Source organism: Scyliorhinus torazame, chromosome 5 (assembly GCF_047496885.1).
Source record: "Scyliorhinus torazame isolate Kashiwa2021f chromosome 5, sScyTor2.1, whole genome shotgun sequence".
In the NCBI taxonomy this organism is placed as follows: domain Eukaryota; kingdom Metazoa; phylum Chordata; class Chondrichthyes; order Carcharhiniformes; family Scyliorhinidae; genus Scyliorhinus; species Scyliorhinus torazame.
Window position 1 is genome coordinate 110,016,269 of NC_092711.1, and position 27,442 is coordinate 110,043,710.

The 27,442-nt window shown below is 50.4% G+C and overlaps 1 protein-coding gene and 3 long non-coding RNA genes across 4 annotated transcripts in view; 1 reads left to right on the top strand and 3 right to left on the bottom strand.

Moving 5' to 3' along the window:
• The window catches only part of LOC140419413 (uncharacterized), a 40,372-nt gene extending 36,431 nt beyond the window's left edge, over positions 1-3,941 (top strand). The window contains exon 2 of the long non-coding RNA XR_011945768.1: positions 3,559-3,941. This is a non-coding gene — a long non-coding RNA (uncharacterized lncRNA). The remainder of the gene's footprint in view (positions 1-3,558) is intronic.
• LOC140419412 (uncharacterized) overlaps positions 1-27,442 on the bottom strand; it is a 113,963-nt gene that overhangs the window by 68,319 nt on the left and 18,202 nt on the right. The window lies entirely within an intron of this gene.
• LOC140421364 (uncharacterized) overlaps positions 1-27,442 on the bottom strand; it is a 70,125-nt gene that overhangs the window by 41,561 nt on the left and 1,122 nt on the right. The window contains exon 2 of the mRNA XM_072506030.1: positions 25,328-26,287. Coding sequence (XP_072362131.1) covers positions 25,328-26,287 — 960 coding nt within the window. The remainder of the gene's footprint in view (positions 1-25,327; positions 26,288-27,442) is intronic.
• LOC140419409 (uncharacterized) lies at positions 226-19,129 on the bottom strand. Its single transcript, XR_011945764.1, has 6 exons — positions 19,115-19,129; positions 17,657-18,910; positions 4,071-4,370; positions 3,556-3,867; positions 2,292-2,600; positions 226-593 (listed from the first exon to the last, which is right to left on the bottom strand). It is a non-coding gene; the product is annotated as an uncharacterized lncRNA (long non-coding RNA).

A 27,442-nucleotide genomic window follows, 5' to 3' on the forward strand; every position in this document is an offset into this window, starting at 1 on the left:
TGACCCAGGGTGTATCTGAGCTGGGAGCTCTGGTTGTATCAGACCTGGGGCTGAGACCTGTAGAAATCCGGGTCTCATTGAACAGATCTAATATCAGCAAAGTGGAAGCTCCATTAATTAAGCGGCTGTGCATTTAAATCACAATTGGAGGAAAAAGTTTTTATTATTTTTATTTTAGTTTGAAATGCAATTGGTAGATTCTCATTGACATGAATTAACGGTGTCCATCAGAGCGATGGAAATGTTCACAAAACTGGGTTTACCGCTGGATTTATCAACCGTTCTGTTGATGATCTTCAAGGGGATGGCTTCATGTCCCACCACACAGGAGTAAGAAGCGCCGCTGGCCCACTCCTCCGCTGCAATGGATAACAGGCTGTACATGAAGAAGGAGCTATTGCCGTTCTCCGCCATCACCTCGGTGTTCTTGTAGTTCCCGGGATTCACCGGCTTGTCATTGACGGTCCACTTGACGAAGATCTCTCGGGGGGAGAAACCTCTCACTAAGCAGCTGAGGGAGACGAATCTCTGAGCGGAGACGTCTTCAGCCGAGGGCAGGAGGACAGAGACGGACGGTTCCCGCGGATTGGGATCTGCAGAAAATGTACAAAAATGTCAGTAAAATGGGGAATTCCGGAGACAATGGAACCGCGGGTTAGATGTGAGAGAAATGTGTTTTGTGTTGGATTTTAAAGGTTTCCATTTCCCAGTTTGGGATCTGTCCGGTTTCCCAGCTCGGAGCTGAGGTGGACACAATCCTTTACCCTGAGAATTTACGGAAGTTGAATTCGAAAGTTTCAGAAAGCGTACAGCAGGGAAACAGGCCATTCGGCCCGCCTGTTCAGTGCTGGTGTATAAACTCCACTCCAGGCTCCTCCCACCTTACCCCAAGAGGATTGGAAAACTGCCAATGTAACACCCTTATTCAAAAGGGAGGGAGTCAAAAACAGGTAACTATAGGTAACCTTAATAGCTGAGCATTTAAGCATACAGAGTGTAATCAAGCTGGGTCTGCCCGGCTTCGTGAAGGGTAAATCATGCCTGACAAATTTATTGCAATTCTTTGAGGTGATAACGAGAAGGCGAGAGAGAGGGGGACCAGTAGATTTAATATACATGAATTTCAAAACTGTGTTTAATAAGTGAATGTACTATTGCCATGGCTGCAGATACAAAAATAGAAAGGCAAGTGGTGAGGATTACAGAATATCCACAGAGGGACAGAGACAGCGTAACTTACTGAGTAAAAACTTGGCAGATGGAACATAATGTAGGGAAATGTGAGGTTAGACACTTTGGTCGGAGGAAGAACATAACGGAATATTATTTAGATGGAGAAAGACTGGAGAAAGCTGAAGTAACGGGGGAACTGGGGGTCCTCGCGCAGAAACCACACAAAGCAAGTTCTGCAGGTAATATGGAGACAAATTGAATGTTGAGATTTATTTCAAAGGGGATAGAATATAAACATGGGGAAGTCTGGCTAAAACTATACAAGGCGTTAGTTAGACTGCACCTGGTATACTTTGAATCGTTTTGTTGCCCTTATCTACGGAAGACAGATTGATTTTGAAGGCAGTGTAGAGAAGGATCACGAGGTTAATCGCGAGTATGGAGGGATTTTCTTATGGGGAGAGGGTAAGTAGGTTGGGCTGTACTTATTGGAGTTTAGAGGAATAAAGGAGGCCTAATTGAGACATGAAAGATTCTCAGGGAGCTTCTTAGGATAGACGTTGAGGGGTTGTTTTCCCCTGTGGGAGCGTCTGGGAGCAGCATGCAGGATCACAAAGTGAGGGTTCATTTCAGACCGAGATGAGGTGTAACTTCCTCTCTCCGAGAGTAGTGAAGCTGTGGAATTATTTAACCCGGTGGCTGTAGATTCTGGGTTGCTCAGTATGTTCAAGGTTGAGAGAGACATATTTTAAATCAGTAAAGCCGGCAAGGGATATGGGGATAAGGCAGGAAAGAGGAGGTGAAGAGTATCACATCAGATCAGTGGTGACCTCACTGCCGGCTGGACCGGTGTTGATGGGCCCAATGGCCAACGTCTGCTCCTCAGTCTTGTGGTCTATGGTCTCGCTCCATCTAAACCCAATGTCACTGTTTTTAATTAATTGTTCATTCATCTGAATATCAATTTCCCCCTTAAACACTAAACGCCCAGAGTATTTAGTTAGTGGAATTACCAATCAGAATGGACCATAAATACCCTGAATGCTAAATACTGACCGCTGCACTGACACTAGAAATAGACACAATGACTCACTTATTCCTTCAGTCTCACCGCTCACCTATTTTTTTGTGGATTGAAATTCTTAAAGGAGTTGGCAGGTCCTGATGGCTCGCCACACAGTCAAACACAGCCCCACTCAGCCAGGCTTGTGTGGAGATGTTTAATTTGCTGACCACGCTTTCAGTATCTGCCCCAGGCTGCTCGGCAATCTCTGATTTCAGCGGCTTCTTCGCTTCACTCCAGGACACGTTGACTCCATAAGGAGCATTCGAAATGACGCAGGTTAAGGTTACAGTCGCCTCCAGTAAGACCTGTTCTATTGGTGGTGGCAGTGTTGTTACTGAGGCGTCAGCGCAAAGGGAAGGATCTGTGAATGAAAACATGAAAATTAACCCAAGTTTCATCTTCAGAATCAGGACAACAGTATTCAGCCTTCAATCACTCAATGGGAATAAATCAACTTCGAAATACCAACCTCTGAAGACCGCCTTTAATATTCGATATACAATAGAAAACCAGCGTGTTCTGTGAAAACTATTATAGAATCATCGAGTCACTCACATGCAGAAGAGGACCATTCGGCCCATCGAGACTGCACCGACCCTCCGAAAGAGCACTCTACATAAAATAATTCCCCCACCCTATCCCTGTCACCTCACAACCCCACCTAATCTTTGGACATTCAGCGACAATTTAGCATCAGCAATTCACCTAACCTGCTCATATTTCCTCTGTGGGAGGAAATCTGAGCACCTAGAGGAAACCCGTGCAGAGACAGGGTGAAGGTGTAAACTTCACACAGTCACACAAGGTCAATATTGAGCCCGGTCCCAGGCATTGTGAGGCCTCAGTGCTAACTACTATTGTGAAAGTCGTTTAGCCCCGGTATCATTTTAAAGAATCCGTATTGCAGCATTCCCAATGCGATACATAATTCCTGATCTCTGGAATACAGTCATGAACGCTAATTTATAAATAGGTTGGATGAACCTTTCAACACTTTCCCCCGGAGCTGTATCAATAAAGGTTTCAAGACACCCATTGCTTCTCAAATATAATCAGTTGTTTCGGAATAAAGCTGATATCAAGGCCACCTCACTCACTAAATGATTTCAAAGTAGAGGAAAACATTCTTTGCTGTTCTGATAAAATCCTGAATGGCGAGCAATCCTCATGCAGCTCTTACATCAGAATGAAACACAAACCACATGGCAGTAAATTAGAAGTTATTCTCTGCTTTGTACTAACTCCAGTAAATTCCTGATTTGGATTAACATCAGAGTGCAGGATGATTCATTGTTTCCTCTGTTTGTGTCTCTTACCAGACGCGGTGATGGTTTGACTTTGGGTGACCTCTTGATGAGTGACCTGGCAGGTATAGACCGCTTTGCTGAACCATTCCCCAGCGGAGACTGTCAGCCGACTGCTCGCCGAGAAGTTCCCGTTCACTTCACAGGCGGGAGAGGTGACAAATCCTCAACCCATGGCTTGTCCATTCTTCAGCCACTTCACGTTAATTGAGTTTGGACAGAAATTGTAGATTGAACAGACGATGGTTGCAAATTTCTGTCTTGAGATTTCTTCATTGGAACTCACGGTGAGGAGAACATTTGGAGGGATGTAATTTCCACCAGCTTCAAAAACACAAGTTAACATTTCTTACAGAAGATCTTGTAACAAATAAAATGACTTATTATGTTTAACTCTTTATCTGCAGTCAATATTTTTCGCCAGGAGTCAGAACTATGCAGTGCACCATAAATGTATCATAAATAACCAAAGTTGTAAATAAAGGAATCACATATTTTCTATTTCTCACATGTTCCACAACACTTACATTCCATTCCAATGCCCTTGTCTGAGCCGCTGTGTCGAACCTCGCAGCTGATTTCGCTGCATCCCCCCTCTGACTCGGTGATGGTTAACTGGCTGCTCAGGGTGTAGGTTCCCTTCTTCTTTCTTACTGACGGGTATTTCGTGACTCCAGTGGTGATCAGCTGCCCATCTTTCTTCCAGGTCAGGCTGGAGATTTCTGGGGAGTAGTCCATCGCCAAACAGCCGAAGGTCACGGAGCCATCGGCGTTGTGTTGCTGACAGGAAGAGACCAGGCTGTAGAGAGTGGGCGGAGACGGTGTTGCTGGGAGAGAATGGTCCATTCAACAAGTTAGACTGTGGGATTGTATTTATTCAGTAACCAAACCTTTCAAAATTCGACTAGAACTATGAGTTTATTCTAACATTTTCCTATTAAATGCAACATCCACATTTCAGCGTTTATTTCATCTATCATTTGAGAATCATCACCTGTTTGCCCCCTTATTATAAACTCACATCTCCTGGCAGAAAAGAACATTTCGATACCATCTGAATGGTGTAATTTGCAAAGAGAGGACCAGTGGGGTTTTCCCCATTTTTTCAGCCACCATGTAATACAAAATGGAAATGTCCCATAGTTCCTGAGTCTCCCTCTTTTTGAGAGCTGACTGGTGGTGATTTAACCTGAGGGTCACCACACCTCAGGCGAGGGGCAAGGTTGAGAATGGGGGTCTTTATGAATAACCTCAGCTGGTCCAGCAATTGAACCCACGCTGTTGGGATCGCTCTTCATCACAAACCAGCCGCCCAGCTCACTGAGCTGTGTACGTCACAATCCAGCTAACTGAGCTGTGTACGTCACAATCCAGCTAACTGAGCTGTGTACGTCCCAATCCTGCTCACTGAGCTGTGCACGTGACAATCCAGCAAACTGAGCTGTGTACGTGACATCCAGCTAAGTGAACTGTGCACGTCACAATCCAACTAACTGAGTTTAATACGTCACAATCCAGTGAACTGGAACTGTGTACGTCACAATCCAACTAACTGAGCAGTGTGCGTCACAATCCAGCGAACTGAGCTGTGCACGTCACAATCCAGCGAACTGAGCTGTACACGTCACAATCCAGCTAACTGAGCTGTGTACGTCACAATCCAGCTAACTGAGCAGTGTGCGTCACAATCCAGCTAACTGAGCTGTGCACGTCACAATCCAGCGAACTGAGCTGTGCACGTCACAATCCAGCGAACTGAGCTGTGTACGTCACAATCCAGCTAACTGAGCAGTGTGCGTCACAATCCAGCTAACTGAGCGGTGCACGTCACAATCCAGCTAACTGAGCGGTGCACGTCACAATCCAGCTAACTGAGCTGTGTATTTCACAGTCAACAACATTTTGTGATAAAGAAATTGTCTCTTCATTTATATCATTGCAGTTTTGGAATTTGCCTTTATTCAAACTGACTGATGCCTCCTCCTCTCTCCATCTCACTACCCCCAATCCCCAAAACACTCCACTTCGGAATGCACACTTATGTAATTACAACAAAACTCTAAATTTGAGTAGTTGCAACAATCTCTAATTTTAGGATCTTGCACATTAACAGCGGGAGGCGGCCATTCTGCCGTCGAGTCTCCTCCCCCATTCAATAAGCTCCTGGCTGTGCTGATTGTGGTGTTAACTCCACATTCCGCCTGTCACTGAGACCGGGCTGCCTGCAATCCCCCCGCACCCGCCCCGCGCTCCCTGTTCCCCCATCTCTTTGCGATTCGCGCTGGATCTCGGCACCGTTCGCCTGCCCCCTTCGCTTTCTTTCACATCTCGTGCGCTTTGTCCACTGCTCGTCTCTTTCTTCAGTTCTTTGAATGTTTCCCGTTTCCTGGCACTTTCCATGGGTTGTTTGAACTTCTCGCCAGTATTTTGGCTTTGCCCTGATTCTTATCGCTGATCGCCCACTCCATGGACTTTATTCCGGATAGCTGCAATTCTCTCAGCTCTCTGCGCCTTCAACTGGCTCTGTGTACTACCCCCGGCTCTCTGTCCCTTTCCTATGCTTTCTACCAGCTCTCTGCCCTTTGCTGCGGCTCCCTGTGCTCTCCCCAGCACCTCTGCCCTTTCCCCCACATTCCCCTCCCCATTCCTGCCCTGTTCCCCGCATCCTTGTTCTTTCCCTGGCCCTGGAAGTTACTCCCGGCTCCGGCGCTTTCTCCCGGCTCTGGCGTTTTCGCCCGGCTTCGGCGCTTTCTCCCGGCTCTCTGAACTATCCTCCAGCTCTCCCCAATCCCGGGCCACACAATACATTCGGGCGCCAGTCGTGCTCATGTCTTGCTCCAGTTCTCTCTTTCTCTCTCATTGCAGACATTCCGACGCTGATTTAGGGACGGTGCATGAGAGAATGAGTGAGTAACGGAGTGAGAGTAGGAGAGTGAGTGCAGGTCATTGAATTGGATGACTGAGGATACAAGAGTATGGATGAGTGGGAGAGAAAGGTTGAATGACTGAGTGAGGGTGAATGGGTGAGGGTGTGTCACTGAGGGTGAATGACTCAGGGTGGGTGAGGGAAAGTGAGTGAGAACAAAGAACAAAGAACTGTACAGCACAGGAACAGGCCCTTCGGCCCTCCAAGCCCGTGCCGACCATGCTGCCCGACTAAACTACAATCTTCTACACTTCCTGGGTCCGTATCTCTCTATTCCCATCCTATTCATGTATTTGTCAAGATGCCCCTTAAATGTCACTATCGTCCCTGTTTCCACCACCTCCTCTGGTAGCGAGTTCCAGGCACCCACTACCCTTTTTCATGTCAGACTATAAGAGTTATCATGTTTTTAGAATTCTGTGACTTCTGTGAAATCCTAAAGCAGCAACCATGTTCTCTCGATGTTCTTTACTAATACTGTTGGTCTTGATGCCCGGTGAGTCTATGTTCAAATGGCCACTGTCTGTTCCCAGCATTCACTCCCAGGTATTTAATAGATTCTGTAATTTGTTGCAGGAACCAATGGCAAAGATGAAGTGTCCCAGGATTCCTCTGAATTAAGGGTTCTGGAAGGACAGTCCATAACACTGGACTGCAGCTACTCGACAACTGGTGCTCCAACTCTGTTCTGGTACATCCAGTCTCCCGGGGAAGCTCCGAAATATTTATTCAAGATATATAGCTCAGGAGCTACGTCTCAAGATTTGCCAACCAGGTTCTCGGCTGTTTTGAACAAAGAAAACAAAACGGTTCCTTTAAATATCGCCGCGGCGCTTCTCTCCGACACCGCAGTGCATTTCTGTGCCATGGAGCCCACACTGCTGCAGAGATAGAGTGGAGCCCGTACAAAAACCAGTTCCAGTTATTGTCAGCAGAGGGCGCGCTCGCACTGAAAACATAAACTATAACTGAGCCTGTGAGGATCATTATTAAGATGTGAGAACAATCTCTTCCTCAAAGCCAGCAAAACTAAAGAGCTGGTAATTGACTTCAGGAAGCAAAGTGCTGTACACACCCCTGTCAGCGTCAACGGGGCCGAGGTGGAGATGGTTAGCAGTTTCAAATTCCTAGGGGTGCACATCTCCAAAAATCTGTCCTGGTCCACCCACGTCGACGCTACCACCAAGAAAGCACAACAGCGCCTATACTTCCTCAGGAAACTAAGGAAATTCAGCATGTCCACATTGACTCTTACCAACTTTTACAGATGCACCATAGAAAGCATCTTATCTGGCTGCATCACAGCCTGGTATGGCAAGTGCTCGGCCCAGGACCGCAAGAAACTTCAGAGAGTCGTGAACACCGCCCAGTCCATCACACGAACCTGCCTCCCATCCATTGACTCCATCTACACCTCCCGCTGCCTGGGGAAAGTGTGCAGCATAATCAAAGATCCCTCCCACCCAGCTTACTCACTCTTCCAACTTCTTCCATCGGGCAGGAGATACAAAAGTCCGAGAACATGCACGAACAGACTCAAAAACAGCTTCTTACCCACTGTCACCAGACTCCTAAATGACCCTCTTATGGACTGACCTCATTAACACTACACCCCTGTTTGCTTCATCCGATGCCAGTGCTTATGTAGTTACATTGTATACCTTGTGTTGCCCTATTATGTATTTTCTTTTATTCCCTTTTCTTCTCATGTACTTAATGATCTGTTGAGCTGACTTCCAGTTGCGGCGATGACCAGCTGAGCCGCACGTTTCGGCACCTCCCATTTCAACGGACTTTTGGGCTCTTATCGGGAGCCCCAACGGAAATTTTTTACGGCCAAACCCAGTGTGAGGCGACAAAGGAAGGAGTCCCCCTGGGTGTGGATGGAAAGAAGCGATAGTAGTGGCCAGATTGCGGAGGATCCTCTGGAGCAGTGGCAGAGAAGAGAAGGGAGAAGCAAGATGGCGGCTGAGGGAGCCCAGATGGTATGGGGCCCGGAACAGCAGAAGTTCCTCCAACGATGTGTGGAGGAGCTCAAGAAGGAGGTGCTGGCGCCGATGTTGCTGGCGATTGAGGGATTGAAGGAGACGCAAAAGACCCAGGCGATGGAGCTCTGTGGAGTGAAGGCAAAGGCAGCCGAGAACAAAGACCAGATACAGGGCTTGGTGGTGAAGACAGAGACGCACGAGGCACTACATAAGAGGTGCATAGAAAGGCTGGAAGCCCTGGAAAATAGCTCGAGGAGGAAGAATCTAAGGATTTTGGGTCTCCCGAAGGGACAGAGGGAACTGATGTTGGGGCGTATGTGAGTACGATGCTCCATACTTTAATGGGAGCTGAGGCCCCTACGGGCCCCCTGGAAGTGGAGGGAGCATACCAGGTCCTCGTGAGAAGACCAAAAGCAGGGGAAATACCGCGAGCAATAGTGGTGAGGTTCCACCGCTACAAGGACAGTGAGATGGTCCTGAGATGGGCTAAGAAGACACGGAGTAGCAGGTGTGAGAACGCGGTGATCCGCGTGTATCAAGATTGGAGTGCGGAGGTGGCGAGAAGGAGGGCGAGTTTCAATCGGGCCAAGGCGGTGCTCCACAGGAAGAAAATAAAATCTGGAATGCTGCAGCCGGCAAGACTGTGGGTTACACACCAGGGCAAACACCACTACTTCGAGACGGCAGAGGAGGCGTGGACATTTATTCAAGAAGACAAGTTGGACTAGATTTGAGGAATTGATGTTTGGAAAGAAGTAGCAAGGAGGTGGCAAAAAAATGCAAAGGGGGGAGAGGAGGAGGGTTTATCTGGAAAAATGTTAGACGGGAGAATTTTTCTGCCCCCCTCCCCCCCCCCGAGGGGGGGCACACGAAGACATGGGGGCGCCAGTGGGGAAGGGGACAGGGAGGGGGAGAGGGAGCTGCGCCACTAGGGGCGGGGCCGAGAGGGAGCGCGTTTTTTTTCCCGCGCTATGGAAATTGCGGCGGGAAAAGTGGGCGCAGGAAGGAAGGGGGCCTCACACGCAGGGAGGCCAAGGGTAAACGGGGGAAGCCGAGGTCAGCCAGAGTTCTCTGATTCCAGGAAGCAATATGGGGGAGCAATCAAGCTAGAAGGGAATTTATCGGGGGGGGGGGGGGGGTAGATTAACTGGTTTGCTGCTGCTGAGGGTAAGGGGGAGCTGATACGGGATGGGATGGTCGGGACGGGAGGGCGCCATCTGGGGGACAAACGGGTGCGTGGGACCCGGGTGAGGAGCTGGTTTAAAAAAGGGGATGGCTAGTCGACGATGGGGAGAGTGGGGGTAAAGGGCCCCCCAACCCGGTTGATCACGTGGAACGTGAGAGGGCTGAATGGGCCGATTAAGAGGGCAAGGGTATTTGCGCACCTAAAGAGGCTGAAGGCGGATGTGGTTATGCTTCAGGAGACGCACCTGAATTTGGCGGATCAGGTCGTATTAAGGAAAGGATGGGTGGGACAGGTATTCCACTCAGTTGGTCGAGAGAGGTTCACCTTCTCCACGCGGGTCCTGGTTGGATCTGCCAACTTCTGGCTCCGCCCTGAAGGCGGAGTATATGAAGCCGAGCTTCTCCCCGCAGCTTCATTCTGTTGCTGAGCTGCTGGGGACAAGCATCGCTTAATAAAGCCTGGATCGACTTCATCACTTCTCGTCTCTCGTAAGTCATTGTGCGCTACAATCATTATTTAAAAATATATATTTTATTAAAGTTTTTCGATCAAAAAGAATTTTCCATTTTTACAACTTTGTAACAAATGTACATTGACCGTTATTTAAACAATATATCAAACTAACAACAAGTGCAGAAAAAGAACAAGAAAAGAGAAATAATAATACTGAAAAAATAAATATAAACAAGTAGCATGGAAAGAAAGAAAAGAACAAAAAACCCAAACACTGAATACTCCCCCCCCCCCCCCCCCCCACCCTCCCTGGGTTGCTGCTGCTGTCTTTCCTGTTTTCCCTTATCGCTCTGCGAGATAGTCAAGGAACGGTTGCCACCGCCTGGTGAACCCTTGAGCCGAACCTCTTAGTGCGTATTTTATTCGCTCCAATTTTATAAACCCTGCCATGTCGTTTATCCAGGCCTCCACGCCCGGGGGTCTGGCTTCTTTCCACATAAGTAGAATCCTTCGCCGGGCTACTAGGGACGCAAAGGCCAAAACATCGGCCTCTCTCGCCTCCTGCACTCCCGGCTCTTCTGCAACCCCAAATATAGCTAACCCCCAGCTCGGTTCGACCCGGACCCCCACCACCTTTGAGATCACTCTTGCCACACCCACCCAGAACCCATGCAATACCGGACATGACCAAAACATGTGGGTGTGGTTCGCCACCACTACTGGGTTTGTGGTGTATTTTTTCGGGGGGAACGGTAACGGCGCCGTCGCCAGTGCTTTTAAACTTGTTCCCTTACAGGACGCCATCTCCAGCCTTTTCCACGCCGCCCCTTCTTCTTCCCTCATCCACTTACATATCTTAGACACGTTGGCGGCCCAATAATAGTCACTCAGACTCGGCAGTGCCAGTCCCCCTCTGTCCCTACTGCGCTGCAGGAACCCCCTCTTTACCCTCGGGGTCTTTCCAGCCCACACAAAGCTCATAATACTCCTGTCCACTTTCTTGAAAAAGGCCTTTGTAATCAGTATGGGGAGGCAGTGAAACACGAAAAGAAACCTCGGGAGGACCACCATTTTAACCGCCTGTACTCTGCCCGCCAGTGACAGGGGCACCATGACCCACTTATTAAAGTCCTCCTCCATCTGCTCTACCAGTCGCGTCAAGTTAAGCTTATGCAAGGTTCCCCAGTTCCTGGCCACCTGGATCCCTAGATATCGAAAATCCCTTGCTGCTCTCCTCAGCGGCAGATCGTATATCCCCCTGCCCTGTTCCCCGGGGTGCATCACAAATAGTTCACTCTTTCCCATATTCAATTTATATCCCGAGAACTCTCCAAACTCCCTGAGTGTCTGCATTATCTCTGGCATCCCCTCCACTGGGTCCGCCACATATAGCAGCAAGTCATCCGCATATAATGACACCCGATGTTCCTCTCCTCCTCTGAGCACCCCCCCTCCACTTCTTAGAGCCCCTCAGTGCTATGGCCAATGGCTCGATTGCCAACGCGAACAGTAACGGGGACAAGGGACACCCCTGTCTTGTGCCCCTATGTAATCGGAAATAGTCGGATCGTTGCCTGTTTGTAACCACGCTTGCCACCGGGGCCCCGTACAGGAGCTGAACCCATCTGATGAACCCCTCTCCAAATCCAAATCTCTTCAGTACCTCCCACAGGTAGTCCCCCTCCACTCTATCAAATGCCTTCTCTGCATCCATCGCCACCACTATCTCCACCTCCCCCTCCGGTGGGGGCATCAGCATCATCCCCAGTAACCTTCGCATATTGGTATTCAATTGCCTCCCTTTAACAAACCCTGTCTGGTCGTCATGTACCACCCCTGGGACACAGTCCTCTATCCTTGTCGCCATCACTTTGGCCAGTAACTTGGCATCTACATTTAGGAGGGAGATGGGCCTGTATGACCCGCACTGCAGCGGGTCTTTGTCTCATTTCAGGATCAACGATATCGTCGCCTCCGACATTGTCGGGGGTAGTGTCCCCCTCATTGAAGGTTCTCGTCAGGAGTGGGGCCAGTAGGTCCACATATTTCCTGTAAAATTCCACCGGGAACCCATCTGGTCCCAGGGCCTTTCCTGCCTGCATGTTCCCAATTCCTTTAATCACCTCCTCCACATCAATCTGCGCTCCCAAACCTGCCACCTCCTCCTCCTCAACCCTCGGGAACTCCAGCTGTTTCAGGAAGTGTATCATTCCCTCTTTCCCCTCCGGGGGTTGGGACTTATACAGCCTCTCATAAAATGACTTAAACACCCCGTTCACCCTCCCCGCTCTCTGCTCCATCCTTCCCTCCCCGTCCCTAACTCCTCCGATCTCTCTCGCCGCCCCCCTCTTCCTAAGTTGTTGGGCCAGCAGTCGGCTCGCCTTTTCCCCATATTCGTATTGTATTCCCTGTGCCTTCCTCCACTGCGTCTCTGCCTTACCCGTGGTCAGCAGGCCAAACTCCGTCTGTAGTCTCCGTCTTTCCCTGTATAGCCCTTCATCCGGGGCCTCCGCATATTGCCTATCCACCCTCAGAGTCTCCCCAATCAGTCTCTCCCTTTCTTTACCTTCTTGTTTCCCCCTGTGGGCTCTTATGGAAATCAACTCCCCCCTAACCACCGCCTTCAGCGCCTCCCATACTACTCCCACATGGACCGCTCCATCATCATTGACCTCTAGGTATCTTTCAATACATCCCCTCACCCTTCCACATAACTCCTCGTCCGCCAACAGTCCCATGTCTAATCTCCAAAGTGGGCGCTGCTCCTTCTCCTCTCCTAGATCCAGATCCGCCCAATGTGGGGCATGATCTGAAATGGCTGTAGCGCACAAAGACTTACGAGAGACGAATAGAGATGAAGTTGATGAGGCTTTATTAAGCGTGACTTGTTCCCCGCAGTTCAGCAACAGACTGGAGCTGCGGGGAGAACTCCTGGTTCTCCAACCAGGACCCGGGATCTGTCAGCCAATGACATCACGGCTTCACAGTCCCACATGACCCCTAATGCATAATGCATACTACCACATTCACCCCTTGTTAAAAATGAACCCGTCGGGGTGGTGCTTCGCATGGTGGTAGGGGTTTACAAGGCTGGTCCTGGGAGGAAAAAAATTTTTTTTTGCATGTCGTTACAGTGCCCTACACTGGGCTATGTACAGGGTTTGTGAACTATTTATAATATTCGTAAGAGGAACAGAACATTCTCGTTATAGTCCCACAACATTCTTGTGTTATACCGATGCCAGGAGTCGAGCGGGCGGTCTGGTCTTCCTTGTCGATCGCCTCAGCCCCGGTGGTGGTGCAGGTGCTTGTTCCAGCGTTGTCGTCTCCGGGAGCTTTTCGGTGTCTGCTTCTGTTTCACTCCTGGCCGGACATGGGAGGAGGACCGATCCTCCCGGGAAGGGGGCGGTCGCGGGGTGCGCCGGTGGCAGGGAGGGGATGATCGGTGTCGGGGGGGTGTGCGTGTTGCCGGCGGGCGCCAGGTCTCGCAGGGAGACCGTGTCCTGTCGGCCGTCGGGGTACGCCACGTCGGCGTACTGCGGGTTTGCGTGGAGGAGGTGAACCCTCTCGACCAACGGGTCCGACTTGTGCGCCCGCACATGTTTCCGGAGCAAGATGGGTCCTGGGGCCGCAAGCCAGGTCGGCAGCGACGTTCCGGAGGAGGACTTCCTGGGGAAGACAAGGAGGCGCTCATGAGGCGTTTGGTTAGTGGTGGTACACAGCAGCGACCGGATGGAGTGGAGAGCGTCCGGGAGGACCTCCTGCCACCGTGAAACTGGGAGATCCCTGGACCATAGGGCCAGTAGGACGGTCTTCCCGACCGTGCCATTCTCCCTCTCTACTTGCCCGTTGCCCCGGGGGTTGTAGCTGGTCGTCCTGCTCGAGGCTATACCCTTGCTGAGCAGGAACTGGCGCAGCTCGTCACTCATGAAGGAGGACCCCCTGTCGCTATGGATATATGCGGGGCAACCGAACAGTGTGGATATGGTGCTAAGGGCTTTAATAACTGTGGCCGCTGTCATGTCGGGGCAGGGGATGGCGAAAGGGAAACGAGAGTACTCGTCCACCACGTTCAGGAAGTATGTGTTGCGGTCGGTGGAGGGGAGGGGCCCTTTGAAATCCAGACTGAGACGTTCAAAGGGGCGGGAAGCCTTGATCAGGTGCGCTCTATCCGGCCTGAAAAAGTGCGGTTTGCACTCTGCGCAGATGTGGCAGTTCCTGGTGACTGTACGGACCTCCTCCATGGAGTAAGGGAGGTTGCGGGACTTTATAAAATGGTAGAACCGAGTGACCCCCGGGTGGCAGAGGTCCTCGTGGAGGGTTTGGAGACGGTCTATTTGTGCTTTGGCACATGTGCCGCGGGATAGGGCATCGGACGGCTCGTTCAGCTTTCCGGGACGGTACAAGATCTCGTAGTTGAAGGTGGAGAGATCGATCCTCCACCTTAAGATCTTGTCATTTTTAATTTTGCCCCGCTGTGCATTATCGAACATGAAAGCTACCGACCGTTGGTCAGTGAGGAGAGTGAATCTCCTGCTGGCCAGGTAATGCCTCCAATGTCGCACAGCTTCCACTATGGCTTGGGCTTCCTTTTCCACTGAGGAGTGGCGGATTTCTGAGGCGTGGAGGGTTCGGGAGAAAAAGGCCACGGGTCTGCCCGCTTGGTAAGGGTGGTCGCCAGAGCTACGTCGGAGGCATCGCTCTCGACCTGGAAGGGGAGGGGCTCATCGATGGCGCGCATTGTGGCCTTTGCGATATCCGCTTTGATGCGGCTGAAGGCCTGGCGAGCCTCTGTCGACAAGGGGAAGGCAGTGGTCTGTATTAGGGGGCGGGCCTTGTCTGTGTACTGGGGGACCCACTGGGCGTAATATGAAAAGAACCCCAGGCGGCGTTTCAGGGCTTTGGAGCAGTGGGGGAGGGGGAATTCCATGAGGGGGCGCATGCGTTCGGGGTCGGGGCCTATTATCCCATTGCGCACTACGTATCCCAGGATGGCCAACCAGTTTGTGCTAAAGACGCATTTTTCCTCGTTATATGTGAGGTTCAGGGCGTTAGCGGTCTGGAGGAACATTTGGAGATTGGCGTCATGGTCCTGCTGATCGTGGCCGCAGATGGTTACGTTGTCGAGATACGGGAACGTGGCCTGCAACCCGTGCTGGTGAACCATTCGGTCCATCTCCCGTTGGAAGACCGAGACCCCGTTCGTGACGCCAAATGGGACCCTTAGGAAGTGGTATAGACGCCCGTCTGCCTCGAAGGCGGTGTACCTGCGGTCACCTGGGTGGATGGGGAGCTGGTGGTAGGCGGACTTGAGGTCCACGGTGGAAAAGACCTTATACTGGGCAATCCGATTGACCATGTTGGATATGCGGAGGAGAGGGTACGCATCTAGCTGCGTGTACCTGTTGATGGTCTGACTATAGTCTACGACCATCCTTTGCTTCTCCCCGGTCTTTACTACTACCACCTGGGCTCTCCAGGGACTATTGCTGGCCTGGATTATGCCTTCCTTCAGCAACCGCTGGACTTCAGACCGAATAAACATCCGGTCCTGGGCGCTGTACCGTCTGCTCCTAGTGGCGACGGGTTTGCAATCCGGGGTGAGGTTTGCAAACAAGGACGGCGGATCAACCTTGAGGGTTGCGAGGCCGCAGATAGTGAGTGGGGGTATTGGGCCGCCGAATTGGAATGTTAGGCTCTGCAGGTTACACTGGAAATCTAATCCCAGTAATGTGGGCGCGCAGATTTGGGGAAGGATGTAGAGCCTATAGTTCTTAAACTCCCTCCCTTGCACCGTTAGGTTTGCGATGCAGAGCCCTTTGATCTCCACGGAGTGGGATCCTGCAGCTAGGGAAATCTTTTGCGTGCTTGGATGGATGGTCAGAAAACAGCGTCTTACCGTGTCTGGGTGAATAAAACTTTCAGTGCTCCCGGAGTCGATCAGGCATGGCGTCTCGTATCCGTTGACCAGCACCGTTGTTGTCGTCGTCTGGAGCGTCCGGGGCCACGATTGATCCAGTGTCACCGAAGCCAGTCGTGGTAGTAGTGTCGCGGCGTCTTCTTCGGACCCCGTGGAACCGTCGATGCTGGGGTCCTTTTATGTCAACCAAGATGGTGGTGTCCATGAATCGCACGCGGCCGGGGGCGGACAAAATGGTCGCCCCCATGGATCGCACGTGGCTGGGGGGTCACAAGATGGCGGCGCCCATCCTCCCCTCGTGGTGCCCGGGACCCAAAATGGCGGTGCCCGCGGGTCGCACATGGGGCGCTGGGGGGGGTTGGGGGGTGTTTGGGATGTGCTGGGCTCGTTCTTCGCCGGGGATTGCGGCGACCCCCCGGGACCGGCACACTGCCGCGTAATGGCCCTTTTTGCCGCAGCTTTTACAAATAGCTGCGCGGGCCGGGCAGCGCTGCCGGGGGTGTTTCGCTTGTCCACAGAAATAGCAGCGGGCCCCCCCGGGATGGTCTGGCACTTTAACCGCGCAAGCTTATGAGGGGGGGGGGGTTGTCGCGATGGGGGTCCACGGAGCCCAAGGGGCTGCCGCGCGGTCGGGGCCGTAGGCGCGGGCGTTTTGCGAGGCCACATCAAGGGAGGCTGCATGGGCCCGTGCCTCTGAGAGTCCTAGCAACTCTCTTTCCAAAAGTCTTTGGTGGATTTGGGGAGAGTTCATACCTGCCACAAATGCATCACGAATTAGCAGGTCCGTGTGTTCCATCGCGTTCACCGGCGGGCAGCTGCAGCCTCGTCCCAAAATTAGCAGCGCGGCGTAGAATTCCTCTAGCGATTCTCCGGGACTTTGCCGTCTCGTCGCGAGTTGGTGGCGCGCGTAGACCTGGTTAACGGGCCGAACGTAGATGCCCTCCAGCAATGCGAGCGCCGTCGGGAAATCCTCTGCGTCTTCTATGAGAGGGTAAATTTCCAGGCTTACCCTCGAATGCAGGACCTGCATTTTCTGGTCTTCTGTGATCCGGCCGGGGTCCGTTCGGAGGTAGCCTTCAAAGCATGCTTGCCAGTGTTTGAATACTGCTGCCGAGTTCGCTGCGTGGGGGCTGATCCGCAGGCATTCCGGGGCGATCCGGAGCTCCATAGTGTTTTAAGCTCGCTTAATAAATTGTAGCGCACAATGACTTACGAGAGACGAGAAGTGATGAAGTCGATCCAGGCTTTATTAAGCGATGCTTGCCCCCAGCAGCTCAGCAACAGAATGAAGCTGCGGGGAGAAGCTCGGGTTCTTATACTTCGCCTTCAGGGCGGAGCCAGAAGTCGGCAGATCCAACCAGGACCCGGGATCTGTCAGCCAATAGCATCTCGGCTTCACAGGTCCCACATGACCCCTAATAGATACCACCACAATGATCTGTTGAGCTGCTTGCAGAAAAATACTTTTCACTGTACCTCGGTACACGTGACAAGAAACAAATCCAATCCAATCCAAAAACACAACACCCAACAATAACAGGTGAGCAGCAGCTGAGGAATGTTGTTTGTTAGTTTTTTTTTTAACTTGCAGCTATACCGTAAATCAATTTCACAAATCAATTTATGGTGCTTTCACTCACGTTTTGCCGTTTTGTGATCTTGTCATGTCTTTCGAAAGCAAGATGAAATCCTTTCTCCATTTACACTCTCAGTTTGTAGGTCTCTCAGACCACAGCCGACACATGGTGTCTATTTGGCTAGAGTATTTTGCTGGTAACAAGCCGGGAGCTCAGAATTACCTCAATGTTTATTTACCTTCTGGTTGAATGTTTTCTGACACAATTCACAGTCCAATTCTTCCCCCTGACAATAACCAGATGACCGGGGCCATTCCTACCCCGTGCCTAACAATGAAACCTGTATTCTTATCAGGATACTGACTAGATCTCTGTTCGGGTTGTTTAGATTCACTGACAGCCAGTTCCCCAGGTTCAGATGCTAAAGCACCATTGGGCTGCGGTGGAACAACGGTTAGCTCTGCAAAAAGCTGCTGAGACGGACCTTTTTGTAACACTGTCGCTGGAAAACGTCCCTCAGTCGCCCGAAGTGAAATCTGTTTCTGATCTCCGTTTATTAACAAGGGTTCTTTTTCTACTTAAGTCTACACTAGACACCGTGTTCTCTCCACGGCCGTTTCTGATAATGGTAAGTCTATGTTCAAAGGGACATTGTCTATTCCATGTGTTAGAATCCATCCCAGACTTTGACACAGCCTGTGTTCTGTTGCCGCAACAAGTAATAGACTCACTACTCCTGGATCGCCTCTGTTGGAACATCAATATTCAAGGTAAGCTCCGAAATAATTACCGAGGTGATATAACTCGGATCATGGAGATAATTCTCAGCGTGTTCTATACCGGCTTTCTGTTCATGTGGCCAAGGATAAAGACAGAATTCAAATGTGTCTTATATAAACCTGTTAGTTTTGTTCACTGAGAGCACGGTAACGAACTCATTTCACAGTTAGAGGCATCAAAAACACTCAGCCGAGAAAAAAATAGTCGCGGAGGTTGTTGTACGAGTTTTTGTCTTTTATCTGACACTGTGCCTCCCTGTATAGTAATAAACCTCTCCGCCCTCCACATTCAGGGCGCTTATATTCAGGTAACCAGACTTTGTCGACTCATCATCAGTCGCCAGATATCGTCCTAAGATTTCATCTTTCTTCAGTCCTGCTACTTTGCAAATTATGCAAATTGGAGGCTGTGCCTGTTTCTGCCGATACCATTGCATAGTGCTTATAACCTGATCTGTATACTCGCAAATTAACTGCGCTGAACGTCCTTCTAATACAGTTAATGTCACTGGAGACTGATTCGCTGCACATAATCCGCCTGTGAAAGTAGATGAACAAAAGAGCACAAGATTAAAGAGAATAAAGCGAAACGTGTGTCTATCGAGACCTGAGTGTGTAAACTCTCATTTGCCAAGCTGCACATAATATGTATATATCTTATCGTTAACGATATTAAAGTTTAGTGCAAACACTTTGCAATCAATATGCTAAACTGTCATGATGAACCTAATCGTATACTTACTGTCCCACAGCGTCGCCAGTATTAACAGAGACATGTCTGACTGAATCTCTGAGTGAATGTGAATGGAATGAGGCAGAGATTGAGAGGAGAGAGGGAACCCGGGCTCTGTTCAGCTCATTGTTCCACCCACACACTGCAGGGGCCAGGCCCATTGTGACATCACTCAGGATACCATTCCTATTGGCTTTGGCATTGATCTCACGTGAATTTCTAATTAGCAAACTGCTGCTTGCCGCCCCCTGCTGACGGATTCTGTTCACTCCAATTTAGAACTACTGAGTGGGTTTATTGAAATACACATCAAAACACCAATGTTAAATATTCTCTCCCAGAAACCTAAATTGAAGGTGACAAACGCAATCTTGTTTTTTCTTGACATTTATCCTGGAAAACGATGTTAATAAGTCAGCGGTTATACATCAGGAAAACAATAATTGATTGATTTGATTTCTTGTCACATGTTCTGAAGTAGAGTGAAAAGTATTTTTCTGCGGCCGAGGGAACGTACACAGTCCGTACATAGTAGACAAAGTGAATAATCGACAGAGAACATTGACAAATGGTATATTGACAAACAGTGATTGGTTACAGTGTGGAACATGGGGCCAAACAAAGCAAATACATGAGCAAGAGCAGCACAGGAAGTCGTGAATAGTGTTCGTACAGGGAACGGATCAGTCCGAGAGGGAGTCGTTGAGGAGTCTAGTAGCTGTGGGGAAGAAGCTGTTCATATGTCTGGATGTTCGGGTCTTCAGACGTCTGTACCTTCTGCCTGATGGAAGGATCTGGAAGAAGGCACTGCCTGGGTGGGAGGAGTCTCTGATAATGCTGTCTGCCTTCCTGAGGCAGCGGGAGTTGTATACAAAATCAATATGCATGTGGCAAGCTTGTGTAATGCGTTGAGCTGAGTTCATCACACTTTGCACTTTCTTGCGATCTTGGGCCGAGCACTTGGCAAAGCAAGCTGAAAAAGTAAATGTCAAGTCCTGGATAAAGGTATGGATGGGGTACACCAGAATCACTCCTGGAATGAGACTTCCCAAAAGAGAACCGGTATGCTCTTGACTATCTTCTGGCCCGTGAGGGTGGGGTATGCGCCATAAGTGCAGGGCAAGTGTATCATGGGAGTTCAAGACCTAACCGCTAACATCACTAAGTTTATGGATCGCATACGGGATCGCCTGGATGGAATGCAGGACCCTGGCTCTTGGGGTAACTGGGGATTCGGAGGTTGGAAGGACTGGTTGATAAATATGGCCATGTATTTAGCAGTGGCACTCGGCTGCATCTTTGTGGGCCTGGCCATCCTTAAATGCGTGATGGGTAGAATGCAGGGTGCACTGGAACGGACAAACACCCCTAGAGTCTTGGCTGTTAGGATCCACGAGGGTGCAGCGGATGACGGAGTGCTGCAACAGGAATTGGAAATGCAGCGACGAATCTTCTTAGATGAGGGGCCATAGCTACGGGTTGGACAGATAGGTCATCATGAAATGATAAAAGGAGGAATTGAGGAATTGAACAAACGAATGTGATATAAAATAGATAGTTCAAATATTAGTTACCGTAATGTGGATGTGATCAGTCTAATAGTACTGAGTTCACAGACAAAGGATTTCAGAAAGCATGGCAAGGAAGGAGGGAGGGGTGTCTGGTGGAGGATGGGAAAAGGATGCTGGGGAACAAGAGGCCCAGGGTGAAGGAATGAGAAGTGAGCCAATCAGGATATATGGCCAGGTCAGGAGGTGTATAGGATGGCCTATAGGAATCTTGTATGTGAAACTTGATGCCATTTGAATGTATTTGTAGAGATTCCTTTATCTCCGATAGCACTCGGCTCCTAGGGTTTCAGAAGAAACCTTGTGTGTTCTGAGGCTCATTATGAAGCGAGTCAGACTTGCAGGTTGGTTAAAAATAAATAATACTATGCCTACAAATCCATCTCGAGTTTTATTGAGGCCAGACTGACGGGTAAAGAATTCAATATTGTCACAGCCAGATCCATCTTTTCCACTCTTGCCACTAAGCGGGATCCAAGATAGGGTCATGTCTAGTGGGGGAGGGAAGTGTCTCGGAAAATTTACAAGGAGCTCATGGGAGCAGAGGAGACGCAGTCCGAGGAGCTGAGGCATAAATGGGACGAGGAGTTGGGAGGGGAGATTGAGGAAGGCCTGTGGCAGATGCGCTGAGCAGGGTTAATGGGACTGCAACATGTGCCAGGCTTGGCCTGATTCAATTTCAGGTCGTCCACCGGGCCCACATGACAGTGTCCCAGATGAGCAGATTCATCGGCGTGGAGGACAGGTGTGTAAAGTGTCTGAGAGGACCGGCAGACCATGCCCACATGCTTTGGGCGTGTCCAAAACTTAGGAGATAATATCAGGGGTTTGAGGACGTCATGTCTAGAGTATTGAACACGAGGGTGGCAATTAGTCCAGAGATGGTGATTTTTGGGGTTTCAGTGGCCCAGGAAGTCCAGGGGGAGAAAGAGGCCGACGTCTTGGCCTTTGCTTCCCTGGTCGCCCGGAGACGGATACTTCTAGCTTGGAGGGACTCGAAGCCCCTGAAGTCGGAAGCCTGGCTGTCAGACATGGCGAGTTTCCTGGGCTTGGAGAAAATCAAGTTCGCCTTGAGAGGGTCGTTGTTAGGGTTCGCCCGGAGGTGGCAACCATTCATTGACTTCTTTGCAGAGAATTAATCATCAGCAGGGGCGGCGTGGGGGTTAGGGGAATGTGGTATAGGGGGTCATTTAGGCAGCTCTGGGTGGGTTGGGCTACGGCAATTGCACTATGTACTTTGTTTACTGTACAGCCCTCTCGTGCTGGAATTCCTCTGTTTACAAGGCCGAAAAATACCTCATTAAAATTGTTTGTTAAAAACAATGTTTCAACACACTGCTTTTTTTTTTAAACAAACAATTTTTATTAAGGTATTTTAGGCATATAGAAAAAGTGACATTGTACAGTACAAAAAAAAAGTCAAGTCACAAATTACAAATTAAACATAGTGCAAACCACGGCTCTGTTCACGCACGGGCCTGCCTCAATATCCCCCTACTCTACTCTACTCTACCCTAGCCACCCCCCTCCACCCCCTCCTGCTGACGCTTACTCCTCTGCAAAGAAGTCAATAAATGGCTGCCACCTTCGGGCGAACCCTAATAGCGAACCTCTCAAGGCGAACTTGACTTTCTCTAGGCGAAGAAAACTATTCATGTCCGATAACCATACCTCAGCCCTCGGGGGCTTTGGGTCCCTCCATGCTAACAGTATTCGTCGCCGGGCTACCAGGGAAGCAAAGGCCAGAACGTCGGCCTCCCTCTCTTCCTGGACTCCCGGGTCCTCCGAAACCCCAAAGATTGCCACCTCAGGGCTCATTACCACCCCAGTTTTCAATACCTGGGACATGACATCTGCGAATCCCTGCCAATACCCCCCAAGTTTAGGGCACGACCAGAACATGTGTACATGGTTAGCCGGCCCTCTGGCGCATCTAGCACACTTGTCCTCCAGCCCAAAGAATCTGCTCATCCGGGCCACCGACATGTGGGCCCGGTGCACGACCTTAAAACGGATCAGGCTGAGCCTGGCGCATGTTGCGGTCGTGTTTACTCTGCTCAGGGCATCTGCCCAAATACCGTCCTCCAGCTCCCTCCCCAAGCTCCTCCTCCCACTTAAGTTTCAGGTCCTCGGTCTGCGTTTCCTCAGTTCCCATTAGTTCCTTGTAGACATCTGAAACTCTACCCTCTCCCGCCTCTCCCCTAGAAACTACCCCTGTCCTGCCTCCCCTTCGGCGGGAGACATGGGAAGGACGGCACCAGTCTGCGTACAAAATCTCTCACCTGCAAGTATCTACAGTCGTTCCCTCTCGTCAGCCCAAACTTCTCCTCCAGCACCCTCATGCTCGGAAAGCTCCCTTCCAGGAACACATCCCCCATCCTCACAATCCCCGCCCTCCTTCACAGTCGATACCCCCCGTCCATGTTCTCTGGGGCAAATCGGTGGTTGCCGCAGATTGGGGTCCACACTGATGCTCTTACCTCCCATACATGCCTCCTCCAGTGGCCCCAGATCCGAAGAGCCACCACCGCTATCAGGCTGGTGGAGTACCGTGCCGGCGGAAGCGGCAGAGGTGCCGTGACCAGGGCTGCTAAGCTAGTGCCCCTTCACGAAGCAGCCTCCATCTGATTCCAAACCGACCCCGCACCATCCATTTCCTTATCATCACTATGTTGGCCGCCCAGTAAGAGTTTCATAGATTATCATAGAATTTACAGTGCAGAAGGAGGCCATTCGGCCCATCGAGTCTGCACTGGCTCTTGGAAAGAGCACCCTACCCAAGGTCAACACCGCCACCCTATCCCTATAACCCAGTAACCCCCAGCCAACACTAAGGGCAATTTTGGACACTAAGGGCAATTCATCATGGCCAATCCACCTAACCTGCACATCTTTGGACTGTGGGAGGAAACCGGAGCACCCGGAGGAAACCCACGCACACACGGGGAGGACGTGCAGACTCCGCACAGACAGTGACCCAAGCTGGAATCGAACCTGGGACCCTGGAGCTGTGAAGCAATTGTTCTATCCACAAGGCTACCGTGCTGCCCGTAAATAAATAGTTGAAGTTCGGCAATGCCAGCCCCCCTTCTCCTCTGCTCCTTTTAAGCATTGCCCTCTTCACCCGTGGGGACATCCCTGCCCATACAAATCCCAGAATAATTTTATTCAGTTTCTTAATGAAGGACCGGAAATAAAGATGGAGAGACACTGAAAAACAAACATGAACCACGGGAGAATCGTCATTTTAACAGTCTGCACCCTCCCTGCCAATGACAGCGGGAGCGCACCCCACCTCTGGACCTCCTCCCTCACTCGTTCCACCAGTCGGGACAGGTTGAGCTTATGCAACCAACCCCAGTCCCGTGCCAACTGAATCCCCAAATATCGGAAACCCTCTCCCACCACCCTGAACGGTTGCCATAATACCGTTCATCCCACCATTGGGTCCGATACATATAACAGCAGATCATCCGTGTATAACGAGACTCTGGTTCCACTCTCCCCCGGACCAGCCCTTTCCAGCCCCTAGAAGCTCTGTGCAATTGCCAGCGGCTCTATGGCCAGCGGAAACAGCAGTGGGGAGAGAGGGCAGCCCTGTCTTGTCCCATGTTGCAGTCTAAAGTAACCCGATGTCGTCTTGTTCATCCTTACACTCGCCTCCGGGGCCTGATACAATAGCCTAACCCAGTCGATGAACCCCGCCCCGAACCCGAACCGTCCTACTACCTCCCACAGATAATCCCACTCGACCCGGTCAAAAGCCTTTTCAGCATTCATGGCTACCACTATCTCTACCTCCCTACTCTCCGGGGGCATCATAATCACGTTGAGCAGCTTTCTTAGGTTGGCCACCAGCTGCCTCCCCTTTACAAACCCGGTTTGGTCCTCCACAATTACATCCGGTACACAGTCCTCAATTCTGGTCGCCAAACTCTTGGCCAGTAACTTGGCGTCTACGTTGATCAGAGAGGTCGGCCTGTGTGACCCACAAGCCTCCGGGTCCTTATCCCGTTTCAAAATGAGCGAGATGGTGGCCTGCGACATCGTCGGGGGTAAACTCCCTCTGTCTCTTGTCTCGTTAAAGACCCTGACCAGCACCGGCCCCACTATCCCGGCAAATCTTTTGTAAAACTCCACCGGATACCCGTCCAGCACCAGGGCTTTACCCGGCTGCATGACCCTCAGGCCCCCCAATACCTCTTCAATCCTGACCAGGGCCCCCAGTCCATCCACCAACCCCCTCCCCACTCTTGGGAAGGTCAGTCCGTCCAGGAATCGCCTCATCCCCCCAGGTCCCCCGGGTGGTTCCGAAGTGTACAGCTTCCTATAAAAGTCCCTGAAGACCTTGTTCAGCCCTGCCGGGTCACCCACTAGATTACCTTCCCCATCCACAACCCTCCCTACTTCCATGGCCGCTTCCCTCTTCCTCAGTTGCTGCGCAAGCATTCTACTGGCCTTCTCCCCATGCTCATAAATCGCACCTTTTACCATTAACACACTGCATATTTAACACAAATCTAATTTATTTGACTTTTAGCCAGAATATTAGCCCCTGTAAATGGGCTGGAGTTTGTTATCAGCAGAAAGAGACCCAAATGAATATGGTTCAGTCCTGAATGTGAGAAACTGCTAAATCCAATCACTGTCGTTACTTGTGGCCTCGTTGGTGTCTCAGCAGGGAGGATGACTGAGTGAATCCCTTCCCACACTGAGAGCAGGCAAATGGCCTCTCCCCAGTGTGAGTTCGCTGATGTTCAGTGAGGTCAGATGATCGTCTGAAGCCAGTCCCGCAGTGAGAGCACCTGAAAGGTCTCTCGTCAGTGTGAACACGTTGATGGTACATCAGTTCCCCAGAACTTTTATAGCACTTCCCGCAGTCTGGACATTGAAACGGTCTCTCATCAGTGTGAACTCGCTGGTGATTCAGCAGGTGGGATAACTGAGTGAATCTCTTCCCACACTTGGAGCAGGTGAATGGTCTCTCCCCAGTGTGAACTCGCTGATGTACAGTGAGGTGAGATGAGTGTCTGAACCCAGTCCCACAATCAGAGCACCTAAACGGTTTCACATCAGTGTGAACACGTTGATGGCACATCAGATTCCCAGAACTTTTGTAGCACTTCCCGCAGTCTGGACATTGAAACGGTCTCTCCCCAGTGTGAACTCGCTGGTGTCTCTGCAGGTCGGATGACTGAATGAATCCCTTCCCACACTTGGAGCAGGTGAACGGTCTCTCCCCAGTGTGAACTTGCTGGTGACTCCGCAGGGCTGTTAAATGAATGAATCCCTTCCCACACTTGGAGCAGATGAATGGTCTCTCCCCAGTGTGACTGCGTCGATGAGCTTCCAGCTGGGATGGGGAAGTGAATCCTTTCCCACAGTCCGCACATTTCCACGGTTTCTCCTCAGTGTGACTGCATTTGTGGCTTGTGAGGCCTGATGATAGAGCGAATCCTTGTCCACACACACAACACGTGTATGGTTTCTCCCCACTGTGAACAATGTTTTTTCCTTCCATGTTCAAAGTACGTTGATATTCAGGATTCGATAAACTGAGGAGTCTGGTGCTTGGTTTGAGTTTCCAGACTTTGAATCCGCCCCTTTGAACACCCTGTGAAACGGATTTAAAAACAGAAAATAGAGAGTGAGAGAGAACCCACAAAAACATAAAGGCAGGTTGTGAAATTGAACTGAATGAATCTGGTCACTTGTGGGGCCGACACTTGGAAAAAGTGACCATGAAAATGGTTGAATTGTTATAAAACCCAATTGACCTCTTTGGGAGGAGAAAGAGGTGAAGAGGGATTTTGTATATCTACAAGACATATTAAGAGAGCAGTTGGCAAAGCAAATTCGATCTGAGCATCATCAAGAGTAATATTGATACTGAAACTATGCTTCTGGTGGCACATGGATTAGCACTGCTGCCTCACAGCTCCAGGGACCTGGGTTCAATTCCGGCCTTGGTGACTGTGTGTGTGGAGTTTGCACTTTCTCCCAGTGTCTGCGTGGGTTTCCTCCCACAGTCCAAAGACGGGCAAGTTAGGTGGATTGGCCTTGATAAATTGCCGCTTAGTGTCCAGGGATGTGCAGGTTAGGTGGGGCTATGGGGTTACAAGGATAGGGTAGGGGTGTGGGCCTAGGCAAGGTGCCCTTTCAGAGAATCGTTGCAGACTTGATGGGGCGAATGGCCTCCTTCTGCACTGTAGGAATTCTATGGTTCTAATTCTATTCTATGAATCTTTATAAAGCTCTGGTCACCACTCTTCAGGAAGAATGTGAAGGTTCTTGGAGAAGGTGCAGATGAGATTTACCAGAATGGTTCCAGCAAAGGAGGTTGAGGGGAGATTTGATCGAGGGCCACAACATTATGCCAGATTTCCATCAGGTGGACAAAGAAACTGTTTTCATTCACCGATCGTACAAGCAGTCGGGACACAGATTTAAAGTTTTGGGTAAAACCGGGATTGAACTATACAAGATCCTGAGGGGTTTTGACAGGGTGGATGTGGAGAGGATGTTTCCTCTTGTGGGAGAATCGCGAACGAGGGCATCACTGTTGCAAAATAAGGGGTCACCCATTTCAGATGGAGATGAGGATTTTTTATTCTCTTGAGGGCTGTAAGACTTTGGATCTCACGTCCTTAAAAGGCAGTGGAAGCAGAGACCTTGAATATTTTTAAGGCAGAGCTGGATAGATTCTTGATGAGCAAGGGGGTGAAAGGTTATCAGGGGTAGGCAGGAATGTGGAGTTGAGGTTAAAATG